The 13,196-nt window shown below is 31.2% G+C and overlaps 1 protein-coding gene across 2 annotated transcripts in view; it reads left to right on the top strand.

Annotated features, from left to right (window-relative positions):
- Positions 1-10,352: 10,352 nt before the first annotated feature.
- LOC127734032 (dmX-like protein 2) overlaps positions 10,353-13,196 on the top strand; it is a 132,442-nt gene continuing 129,598 nt past the window's right edge. For both annotated transcript variants that reach the window (XM_052243591.1, XM_052243590.1), the window contains exon 1: positions 10,353-10,529. In XM_052243591.1, coding sequence (XP_052099551.1) covers positions 10,443-10,529 — 87 coding nt within the window. In that variant the 5' untranslated portion in view covers positions 10,353-10,442. The remainder of the gene's footprint in view (positions 10,530-13,196) is intronic.

Below are 13,196 nucleotides of genomic sequence, written 5' to 3' on the forward strand. Positions count from 1 at the left end.
AGTAAACCGTTTATTAACGTAACTACCTTTAACTGCCATTTTTTTTGTTAAGTGCTTTACAGTGAACTCACAATTTGCATTTCTGCAACTCACTGACCGGGCTTTATTTCTTCTTAGTTTCATTTGAAACCAGGTTATTATCAGCACAACTTTTGAAATAACATACACTCTCAAGCTGTGGGTTACTTAGTTGTTGAGTTGAATCAAATATTAAAACGTGTGACACTAATAAATATAACGGCAGGTCATGAAATTTAAAATATTATAAGTACTAATGCAGGAAAGATAACTCAAATACAATACAGTAAATTTGCACTATGAATGATATTTCATATATTAAATGACATTGTATAATTTACGCATGCCAATTGTTACTTTTATTCGCCTTTTTCTAGCTAATACATTCACATCAGATTACTAGTATCATTAAATGGAATGATCTATTCGGCTTAAATATAGACAGTTTGAACACCAGTAAATTTCTTTTCTCTATATAAGACACCAGTGCTTTCTTCTTTTTCTCAAAGCTTATTTTAGTTTATTAGTACTTCTTTGCATGAAGGAACTTTTATGAATGCTATCCTGGTGCATATCTCAAGGATTTTCAATCGTGTTATGATGGCTTTGGTCCTGTCATTTGACAGAGTAGTTATGTATTTGATAAGTATCACGTACCTCCCAAGCTCTTCACTCTAAGCGGGCTGTGTTGAAGACCCTCTGGATGATGTGTCTCACCAAATCGTCTTATCTAACTATTTTCTTTTGTTTTTCTTGTTTGCTACATACTGTTATTTCGATCCAAAAATTGGTGGATCCCAACATTATGTTTCAGCTAATTCTATTATTTGTTTCAGACCAAAGTGTTTGTCTTTGTGTCGCTCATTGTTGAAATGCTACTAGGATCTTTATAAACATACGTTGCATGTATATACTGTAATGTCCTCATCTATTCGAATCTATTGTTCGAATGAGCAATCTGAGAATCTATCTATCTTTATATTTCCGCACTCAGTCACAGCTTACTTTGACAATTACGCGCCGTTGCATGCGTGGCTTATTAGGCTTATGAACATTTAAAAAAGAAATGCATTTTCAGTAATATTACGTTACATTGGGGAACAGAAAAATACAATATATTACAGTGATTATTTTTTTTTAGTGGATTGTCATTCCAAATGACGTAGAAATTAGCAACTATATATATATATAGGTAAACGTACGGCCTTCTACAATGAGCAAAACCATGATTGTTTTTGAATTATTTGAATGTCTACCAGAACTCTTTAATTTCGTCGGTACCACTCCTCGGTAAATAAATGATCGGTTTTGATGCCGTTGCAGATGCATGTTTTCGATTTACCGCTCTCCAAAAGTGTCACATGTTTGATTTTTGTCTGCTGTGCACATCGAGTGTTCGTCAACAACTTATTTTCTTCTACACAACTAGCATTCAGGTTGGAAGATGATGCATTGTCAGTTCAATGGTTGTCGTGCAAGTTGAACCTAGCTGAATATGACATTTACAAACAAAAATACGTTAACATCTACACCTTAAATGATTTAATCTGATTTGTATGAGACTTATTACCTCTATCACGTCGGTGCTCGACAGGTAAAAAAAGGTAAATTGACACCTAATAGTGCTTGCTTTATCATTAGTGTACCAATACATATGTATATCTATAAACAACCAATATGAATATAAATCCATAAAAAGCAACATCAACTCCATCTGGGTGTGATAAAGAAAAAATTATTTATATACTAAAAATGTAAACAATGATATTAAAACAAAATATATAACATATGATATGTATGACTGGGACACACCTCCTACACAAAACCACATGTAAACTAAAACCCGGATATTTGTTTCAATGGGGAACAACTTCAATAGATGACGTTATCAATTACATGCAATGAGAGGTAACCTATTAATACAGTTTCGAGAAAGATACTTTATTGATAATGTAATAACATAGCAATATCAAACTCAGCAATAGTAAATAACAACAACGGACATATCAAAGGGTTTTAACCGACAAAAAACAAACATCTCAGACTCTCTAAAAAGTTTATACATAAAAGATAAAGGCAGGAGTTTACCATTGTCTATGTAGCAAAAACGGGGCATCCTTATACCAACCGGTATTAGAAAAAAGATGAATGAAAAGCTCTAATAGGACGCAACACAGGCTCTACTTAGCGACATAGAGAAATTTTATGTGTGTATCATGTTTATCATTAACAACAGTTGTTCCCCTTGAACAACTGTTCGCAGTTATTGGAAGTCGCAGTGCTACCAGAGAGTGTGACTGAAAATATGTATTTTTAGAATGTCTATGTTAATGGGTCTAGTGAAAACAGAATCTCCTAAAATGGTATCCCTACAACACGTAAGGCCCTGAATTTTTGGATACCAAGGGGGCAACCAAAAACGATAAATCGAATAATAATAGACAACACCATGAAGATATGACATAAGACAACCACTGATATGATGTTCCTGGTACATTTACGAGACGGTCACGTGAACATGAGACGGGGATACTGGTTGTTCTTTTTAAGTATCAAACTTTCAATTTTAATCTCGACCTGTGGACTAACAAAAAAAATACATATATAATTTTCCAATATAAATCAGTGAAGGACAACGTTTACCTCTATAATAACGGCATAAAAGATAACAAATACCCAAGTACAAACAAAACAATAATAAGTCATACTAAGCTCAATGTGACTAAAAGCAAGCTAAAAGTACTCAACATGCTTAAGGAATGACTGCAATATTTTTTTTTCTGTCTATGAAGAAATAACATAATTCCAAAAATGTGTACGCGGGTTTTTCAAAAGTGTGCACCACATTTTTGGGGTCATTTCGAATAGACAGAAAAAATATTACAGTCATTCCTTATAATTTAATTCTCAATTCCATTTTTAAGGAGTAAAATCTTGAAATAAAGGTTGATGACGTCACGGTCACATGACAAAATTATGTCTATGAGCTGATAGACTAACAACTGCCAGCCAAATAGAAGACGTGTTACATCCAAAACTAAATTATTGATCAATATTAAATTAATGGTCATCTTACACTACCTCTGATATATCACGGTGGTTTTACTCTCTGAGGTTTTACTTCATATATTTCATAGAACAACGTCATAAGCAGTACAGGAAGACTTGCTATTGTATTATGCCCATAAAAAAAAAGTAGTACATAATTTCAAGCAGAAAAACAAACGAAACAGTTAAGTCAAACTGTTTGCTTCGAACAATAAACTACTGAATTGAGGTTTGTTATATTCTAGCATGGGGCATATCTAGGTCTGTATTCATTCAAGACATATTTCAAACTCGTGCTAGAATATAACATGGTGTCAGATTAAAATACGAATGGATTAACTACCAAAATGGATCAACTGAAACCACCCATAGCCTTATTCTAGAGGGAAATGTATCCGAGAATTGGAGAAAATGGAAACAAAAATTCCAGTTTTACCTAGACGCTACTGAGTTCAACGAAAAAGCAGAAAAGTTGCAATGTTCGCTGTTACTTCGTTGTATTGGAGAAGATGCCGTAGAACTTGAGTTTTCAACACGTTTAATTTCGTAGAAGATGAAAAGGACAAAATTGCACCATTGCTAATGAAATTTGAACAATTTTGCAATCCAATAAGTGAAGGAGAAAACATAGACCACTATGCCACAGAACTAAAAAAACAGAGCCAAAACATGTGAATTTGGACAGTTATGCGACAGTTTTGTAAGAGACAGAATATAACAAGGTTCATCATTAAAAATACCAGATGCAATGACTGAACTGCAATTGTATAATTAAAACTTAAGTTTTATCGATAAGTCTTTTGAATTAAACACAAAAAGCAATATTTAAATGATAATTGCTTTATCAATACTACCGTATATAAGGCACCAAAAAGGTTGCTGTAAAATGCCACTTTTAATTAAATTCATACAGGTGGAAATATATTTCCACAATAAATTTCTACATTTTGGATAAACATATATTAAGAAAATGTCTTGACCGTTTTGTCACTATATCCCTGCTATAAAAGTTTTTTTTTTGTACTACTGAAATTATCATACCGTAAAAGGGAAAACCAACAATAGGGAAAAAAAAAAGGTTGTCCCAATTATCATAAATTTTAGTGATAAATTCTAACATCAAGGTACATAATTTAATAGTATAAAGTGTCATAGTAAGTAGTAAAGTTTTACTACTAGTTTGTATGTCAGATCAGAAAAATCTTGATTGTTTACAGAGAATAAATCTTCTTTGTCAGAGACACTGTCAATACATCTGCAGGAATTCTTAAACACATACATATCTATCAAGTGATGTGTTTTCGTTTTACTGAAAAACTTTAGTTTTCGATTATGAAGATATTTTGTCTGATATTTTTAATCGCACCTTTTAGTCAATATAATTGTTTTTCACCGTCATATAGAAATTTTGCACTAAGGCGGTTTAAGTGAAACACCAATGAATGAATGAATCAATCAATCAATGAATCAATCAATCAATTAAGGGGTTTTCGTTTTTAGTCAGTTTATGAAGTTTAGCAATACTCAGTGATTCGCATCTATTAAGTAATACATCAGTAATTGTTTATAAATTATTCGGTTAACAATTTATTTACTTCGGTTTAGTTTAAACATATTTTATTTGTTCAAGTACAAATTGGATAAGACACAAGTCAAACAGACTTATGAAGTCTTCTCCATTTAACATTTATAGCAATATACTAAAAAATATATGTATGAGCATGCATGTATAGAATGGTATATCTATTTAATATATATATATATATATATATATATATATATATATATATATATATGGATTTATGTCAAAAGACAGAAAAGTGAAGACAGAAGGAAAACAATAATACAGAAAAAATAAATATATAAATAAAAATAAATAAATGAATATTTAGAAAACAAAAACAAAAAATAAAATACAAATTAAACAAACAAACAAAAATATCAAAATAAAAAAGGAAGACTATTACTTAGATGATGATGTGTGAGCGATCATGGTTTGCTATCTAGACAATTAGATATCTTTCCGAACTTTTAATAAACTCGAAGACATTTTTGAAAAAGAAGAAGATAACTACCCGAGGTTAGTAGTTCTATGGTAATTTTACAATCATTTGGAAGCCAGCGCAGACTTTCAAACATTTTATTTCGTATGTCTGAATATAATATACAGTCATTTAAAAAAGAAATGATAGGAATCTTCACGATTAACACCACAGCGGCAAGAAGGGTCAGAAGTAATATTGACCCTATATAGATCATAGTTTAAGGATGATGCAAAACATCGAAGTTGGGTTAGAATAATATTCAGTTTTCGAATTCCAAACTCATATTGCTTCGGTACAAATATGTTACTCTGAGGGTAAATTTTTTTTTTTTTTTTTTTTTTTTTTGTCGTTTTAAATTTATTTATTGATTCCGCATCACGAGTTGGATCATCAAGATTATTCCAAAGACGTATGGTTGGTGGAATAAATGAATCATTGGTCAATGCTAGTCTGCAGAATGGAATAATGGTGTCATTTCCATTGCGTAGAGGATAGACCGTCATACTTTGGATTTTTGGGGGAATTAAATTTGTCAAATATTCTGGAACATTATTTTTTTGAATATTATAAAACATTTGAATTTTTTTTCTCTCTCTTCTTTCAGCTAATGTTTCCCATCCAAGTTCTTCATAAATAACCCTTGAGCTTATGAATATAGGTATTAAACCCCGTAACTATTCTAGCAGCTTGGAGCTGTAATTGCTCCAGTTTATTGATATAACCTACCCCAATATTATCCCAAACTTCACTGGCATACTCAAATAAAGGTCTTATAAAAACTAAATAGAGTTTTACTAATTTTTTTCTGCTCAGTTTATATTTCAACTTCCTTAGCATATTTATATGTTTAGATGTGCTTAAGATAATGTTATCAACGTGGACATTCCATTTAGCATCATTGCTAAATATAACCCCTAAATGTTTATGAATATTTGTAATAGGTATATTTTTATCATTGAATATAAAGTTCATTTCTGGGATTTCAACATTAGAAAATAACATAATTTCTGTTTTATCTGAATTAAAAGACACTAACCATTTTTTGGATCATTCGTTCAGCTTATCCAGATCATGGTTTATCACAGTTTCTATTTGCAAAAAGTAAAATCACAAAAATACTTAACTCCGAGGAAAATTCAAAAAGGAAAGTCCCCAATCAAATGGCAAAATCAAAGTTCAAACACATCAAACGAATGGATAACAACTGTCATATTCCTGACTTGGTACAGGCATTTTCTTATGTAGAAAATGGTGGATTGAACCTGGTTTTAAAGCTAGCTAAACTTCTCACTTGTATGACAGTCGCATCAAATATTCCATTATATATTGACAACGATGTGTGAACAAAACAAACAAAAACAACAGGTAAAAATGTCACAAATAGGGGTAAATAGCCTAATTCGGTAGGTCAATGCAATGCATCACGATCCGCACAGCTGAACGACGTGTCATCTGCAAAGAGTCTGCACAGAGAAATAAGTCTTTCTGCAATATCAGAAAGAATTATTTCTCTGTGCAGACTCTTTTACTTCGGTTCCTTATATCTTCTTCTTCTTCTGGAAGTCCACCCTATTTGCAGGGTCACCGCATTAAAAATATTATTATTTATATTTTTAAAAAATGCGTTACTTTAAAAAATTAATAGATTAAGATACTTTAACTATGTTAGGGTAAAATACAGTAAAATAATAAGGATAAAGAGGATAAAAGGTAAAACTTGTATATACACTGTACATAGCAGACTGACATAAGATTAAAACATTATATTTTAAAATGGATAAAAGTTTAATTGGTGTGTTAAACAGTGTCCAATAATTTAAAAGTAATTAATGTGATAAGGATTATTTTTGTCAATACTGATAAAAAGTTCAACAATCACATGGGGTTCCATACATTAAATATATTGTTAAAATTTAAAATCTTATCAAGGACCCAATTTATCGGTATCAATTAGTAAATGTTGTTGTTTATGTAAAATAGAATGCAGGGGTATTCATATATCATCATTGGAGTTCGCCAAAGGTTCAACACTTGGACCTTTATTGTTCCTTGTTTATATCAATGACTTACCATTAACTTTAGAATATACAGAATCTGATCTATATGCTGATGATACAAATTTGCATTTGTCATCTAAATCTATTGTAAATATAAATATATGTTTGAATAAAGACTTAGAAAATGTTATTAAATGGTGTAAAGAAAATGATATGACGATAAATAGCAAGAAATCAAAATGTATGCTTGTTGGATCAGACAGAAAACTGCAAAGCTGCAATGAATGTTTATGTGTTTTATCACAAGATAATATCGCTTTAGATAATGTTGAAGTTGAAAAACTTCTTGGAATTCATATTGATAAAAATCTATCATGATCAAATCAAATTGATAAAATATGTGAAACTATTTCAACCAGAATATACCTGTTAAAAAGTTTGAAACGTTATTTACCATTAAAGGGTCTTATTCTTTTTTACAATAGCTATATATTACCCATTATGACTACTGTTGTACATGTACAGTATGGGGTCTTACCACAAACTGTAATCTGGAAAGGATACATAATCTCCAAAAACGTGCTGTAAGATTAGTTTTATCTGTTTCTTTTGATTTTCCATCAACTTTAAAGTTTAAAAAGCTTGAATGGATGACTATATTTACGAGGATACAATATTTTCAAGCTGTGTTAATGTTTAAATGTATGAATGGTCTAGCACCTGATTATCTATCTATTAAATTTACTGCTTGTACTGATCTTTATAATTATTGTCTCAGGTCGACAACATCAGGACTTCTTCTTGTACCAAGACCTAATTCTAATTTTTTAAAAGAACATTTAAATATTCTGGTCTTATTACCTGGAATAATTTGCCAAATAATATATTACAGAATGAAAATAAATGAATCTAATGTATTTTTTTTTCTTTTATTGAATGCATATGTACTTATTCAACTTGTTAAGCTGCTTTATATATATATATATATATATTTATTCAAGATAAAAAGGCATGAATTTGACAGATACAAAATATTACAAAGACACAGATATAGCACTAGACATAGTTTATAGACACTAAAATGATATACATGTTTGATAAAAATTTTAATTTAAAAAATAAAATTATGAAAATGTTCATGATATTTTGATAATATGAATAGACTAGATTTAATAATGAGTGAAATTTAAATTGACTAGATTTTTCACTGTAGCCTAATATCTTAGGATGACCCACAAAAGTTATTAAAACTTATTTCCAGTGGGGTCCTTTTATAACGAGACTTCCAGTTTACACCAAGGGTTGACATATAGAAAATACAAGCACAAATCATTTAGAATTTATCACAGATATATGGTCAAAGCCCCAGTATAATTAATAGAAAACAAATTCACTATTAAAGATGGATTTAAATTTATCCATCAAAAACTTTTTCACTTGTACTTTAAAATTATATTTTTTAGAGCAACTTTTAATCATGTCTGGTAACGAATTCCAGTCTTTTATTCCATTATAAAAGAAAGTGGTGGATTCACACCCTTTAATTCCTGGTATATAAAAGTTTTTTACTACTAGATCTTGTATTGAAAGATGTTTCATTTTAACAAAATTAGTATGTAAATAATTTGGGCATATATTGTTAAAAATGTTGAAAACATGATTGAGTCTTAGTTGTTTGACTCTATTACTAATATCTAAAAAGCCCAATTTCTTAAATTCAATATATGTCACACTCTTTCTGGGATGTAATTGCAGAATAAATCTCACAATCTTATTTTGTGCCACTTGAAGTTTATTCTTCATTTGTTTTGATATACCTTCATACCAGCATGCACATGCATAGTCAAAATGACATTGAATCAGTGAAGAGCACAAAGTTTTCCTAGATTGAAAATTTAGACATTCTTTGTTTCTATATAAAAATTTAAGCCTTTTATTGACTTTTTTCACTATAGAGTTGGCAATAAAATCACCAGTTAAAAACTGATCAATTATTATTACCAAATATTTTACAAAAGTTTTGGATTCAATATTAATACCATTACAGGAGATAGCAAAATCACCCGGTATTAAAGACCGAAGTTTTCGACCAGGACCAAAAACTATACTCTCCGTCTTTCGCAAATGTAGGGACAATTTATTGTCAGTTAACCGCAATCATGGCATGATTCCAGCATTCTGGATAATTTATGCGAGATGACCCCAGGGTCTATATGGGAAAATAAAATTGCAGTATCATCTGCATATACCAAAACTTTACAGTCTGAGTCGATGCTAGTTTGAACATCATTGACATAGATCAAAAACAAAAGTGGACCCAGTAAGCTACCTTGAGGGACACCACATGTAATATTACACACTTCTGAAATCACCCCATTTACACTTAGAGTGGGTGGCTCATATTCGCCTTGGACACATTTTCGCCGTTTTGCTATTTTTTCTGTAAAATTTGTGTGCCTTTACCCAATACTTGCCTAAATAGATGGTAAAGGCTGTTTGTAATGTTACGACTGTTGATATTCCTCTTTACCCCTGAATTCCAAGGTTATTCGCACATACTGAGAAATACGCAGGTGTTTTTATATGATTTTGGCAATCATGTAAGATTTCATGATATGGCAATCATGCGCAGTCTTAAAGTAGATATTTGTGAGAAAAATCGTATAGGAATGATCTCTCAAGCTAATTCATGTAATTGCAAACATTCGTTTTTATAATATACCAGGATAATGAGGATGGTCATATCATACATTGCGGCGAAAATGTGTCCCCCATGATACACGAACAACTTGATTAACTCTTGAGTCTGTGTTCGTTTTTAGAACAAATAACCAATGTTTTAAAGATAATTTCTTTACAAAACATTTTTTTCATGTAGTTAAATTTCTGAAACCTTCATAAAAAGTTCCAAATATTCGAATGTAGGTCGGATGAAAGTAGAAATGAACGAATTATGCGGCGAATATGGGTCTCTCACTCTACAACCTGTTTTCTGTTTGTCAAATATGACTATTATTTATATAACGTATTATGTATTTTATTTTGTTTGTATTTTTTTTCCCTTTCTATTCAGTGTATTAATAGTTTTTGAAGGCCTCAGGGAAGATTAACATGTCATTGTTAAATGAGTTACCTTCGTTAAATAAAGAATTTTATTATTATTATTATATTTTAGAACTTGGAAAGAAACTGTTTGATTGTGCTGCAATCTTTGGTCGTCAGATTAGCTCCCCTGTTAAAATTGACCCATTATGGCGACGACTGAGGAGGAGTTTCGATGATTACATATTTACATGCTAAACATGTGATGTTAACTGAAAAGAAGTAGAAAAACATGAACCGACATCAGGTCCTAACGGGTGCATGTAATCCTGGTGATCAGTGCTACGCTGTAGGAAGCGTTGAAGGCATACATTTCACGGTAAATGTTTGTAAACATGACTTGTATCAGGAAGCGATCCTGATCACGATCAGACAGTGTCACCTGATTATAACATTTGACATTTTGTCGTTGTGTAAAATAAGTTTCTGTAAGCATTTCACAAGCTTATTAACCAAGAAAACAACAATAAAACGCTGTTCATTTGATTTAAATAGGCAATATTTCCTAACACCTGTTACATACAACATGTGTAATAAAAGACTGGATAAATAAATTAATATTTGGCCATCTAAATTTGGACCCCAATAATATCAAATTTTATATCAATATTAAGCAATTTAGGGCTATTGATCAGGCTCAACAACAACTAAATTGTTCAATCCTAAAACGTTAATAAGCTAAATTTATTTTGTAATTATTAAGTTGGAAACAGACCCCCAAACATCATGTACTTTGTAATCTAAAAGTGAAAGTAGGCAGCACATTTTTGTATCTTGAAACAGGGAAGTAATTCTTTGTTTTGTTTCATTCTGATTTCTCCATTCACGCTATTTCTGTCTGAATGCAACTTCTTACTAGTGCAATATTACTAAAGTCATTTGATATTTTTACTTAAATAGATATACAGTGGAACCCCTGTGTCTGCACGACTGGTGATATCGTGCATCACCTGATTTCATCATATCCACAATGTTACACAAGAAGAATTGTCCTTGTAATTGTTTTAGTCTTCTGAAGGGACAAAAAAGATTAAAATTGATAAGTCTGAGCATAGATTTATATTTGCAATCACATGATTAACCATATTTCGCCATTTTCCATTAAAAAAAAAATTCATCATCAAATAAAATTGGTTTCATTTTAAGTAAAATTTTTATCAAAATTAAAAAAATTTTGCTCCGCATCCTTGGCAGTCTGTTTTGTTCACACTGAACTAAATTTTGTAGTATAAAACCTTTCCTGTATTAAAAATTAGCTATTTTTAGAAGGCATGCTTGAAATCACCAGACATTTTAAGAACTGTCAAAACAGGGGATTCCTAATTGTGGACACACAGTACAAAAAATCTTAAGGGTGAAACCATGTACATAAAGAAAATTTCATGAAATTAAAGTATGTCATGATTATAGCAATCATTTTCAATAAAAATTGTTTGAATTTAAGACATGTTTTAAATGAGAAAGCTAAGCTTCACAGAGCTCCAGATAAGAATTTACAAATTGGGGTTTTTACCCACCATTTTTTATGTAATTGAGTGAAATAGTTTTTTCAATTGCATTATTAATTCTAATTCACCCCTCAAGCAAATATCAAATTGAGTTTTTCACCACCAAGCTCCTTAATGTATTGGGTTTTTTCATCAACAAGATTTAGGTATGTTATAATGAAATTACATCAAACGGAGATGTTCATCCATCTTAAATATGTTTCTTTCATTATATATATGTGATAGCTGTTTTATTTAGTTTATACCCTTACAAGCAATTGTTCGTTTAATTTGTGTCTAGTTTAAACCGTTTGGATTTTCTCTCAACTTGCATAAACTGGTGTCACTAGTGGGACAGTAACTAATTACTTTTCTAGAGCACATACTATCACCTGTCAGTTTATTTGGAGTAGGTGTGGCTAAGTTTTTAGACTTTTATGTAGTATTTGTGAACATTGTGTCCTGTAAGACAGTCTACCAGTCCTATCAACTGTTTGCCAGACCTACTTTTTCTTTAAATTATAAGTAGTTCCCATAATTGATTTAAGATACACCATAAAACCTTGACTAGAACTACCAGGTAAAGGATATGACCTGCGGGGGGGGGGGGGGGGGGGTAATGACTGAGACTACATTCAATTTAAATAATCCTGCAACATCAAATTAATAAATGACAATGTTGTACTGCATGCGCACTTGCCAATAAGACTACTATCTATAGCATAAGAACAATTAGACCAAAAACAAAGAAAGTGGCAAGCTACATTTACGTCAAAACGAATATGTGTGTTCACTCATCAACTAAAATGAAGAAGAAAAAAAAATACTCTTTTAAAACTAAAATAATACCCGGTACTTGAATGTTTTTGTTTAATTTTATTTACATAAATCTGGTCTTTAGTTGTCCCTTATTAGAACTTTTGGTTTCCATTGATTTTCAACTATATTAATTGATTTGGCCTTTAACTGTTCCGACTGATTTAGTTCTTGCACCACTGATTAGTCATATGGAGACCAAACCCGTGTTGTACTAACAGTAACAATTAATGTTCTCGTTCAGGCACGCATACTAGCCCTGGACGCGACATTGCACGAACCTGTGCGTCCGAGGGACGCTTCCTGATAACACTAGCTGAGTTTTGTTATCATCATAATTTTCCCTCAGCTATCAAAAAGAAGCTGAAATCATGCTCCTATTCAATATATTTACCGAAAATTTACTTTCGTTTTAATTCATTGCTATGTGCATTGATGTGTAACGATAAATCCCGATCAATACGCAAATAATTATGATCACATGACTTATGCTAATTGGATAAATGCAGAGAAGATCGAAATATGTGTTTATTTTTAGAATGAAAGGACATTTCCAATCATAAATATTACAAAAATAGATTTACGCGACGACAATGTAATAGATAAGGGTAAATAACGCACACGATAGCGACTAGAAGGGTTAAGAACGCATGGTTTTGACATATAATTGGGTTTTCCTTTGC

This window comes from Mytilus californianus, unplaced genomic scaffold (assembly GCF_021869535.1).
Source record: "Mytilus californianus isolate M0D057914Y unplaced genomic scaffold, xbMytCali1.0.p SCAF_3, whole genome shotgun sequence".
Classification (NCBI taxonomy): Eukaryota; Metazoa; Mollusca; class Bivalvia; order Mytilida; family Mytilidae; genus Mytilus; species Mytilus californianus.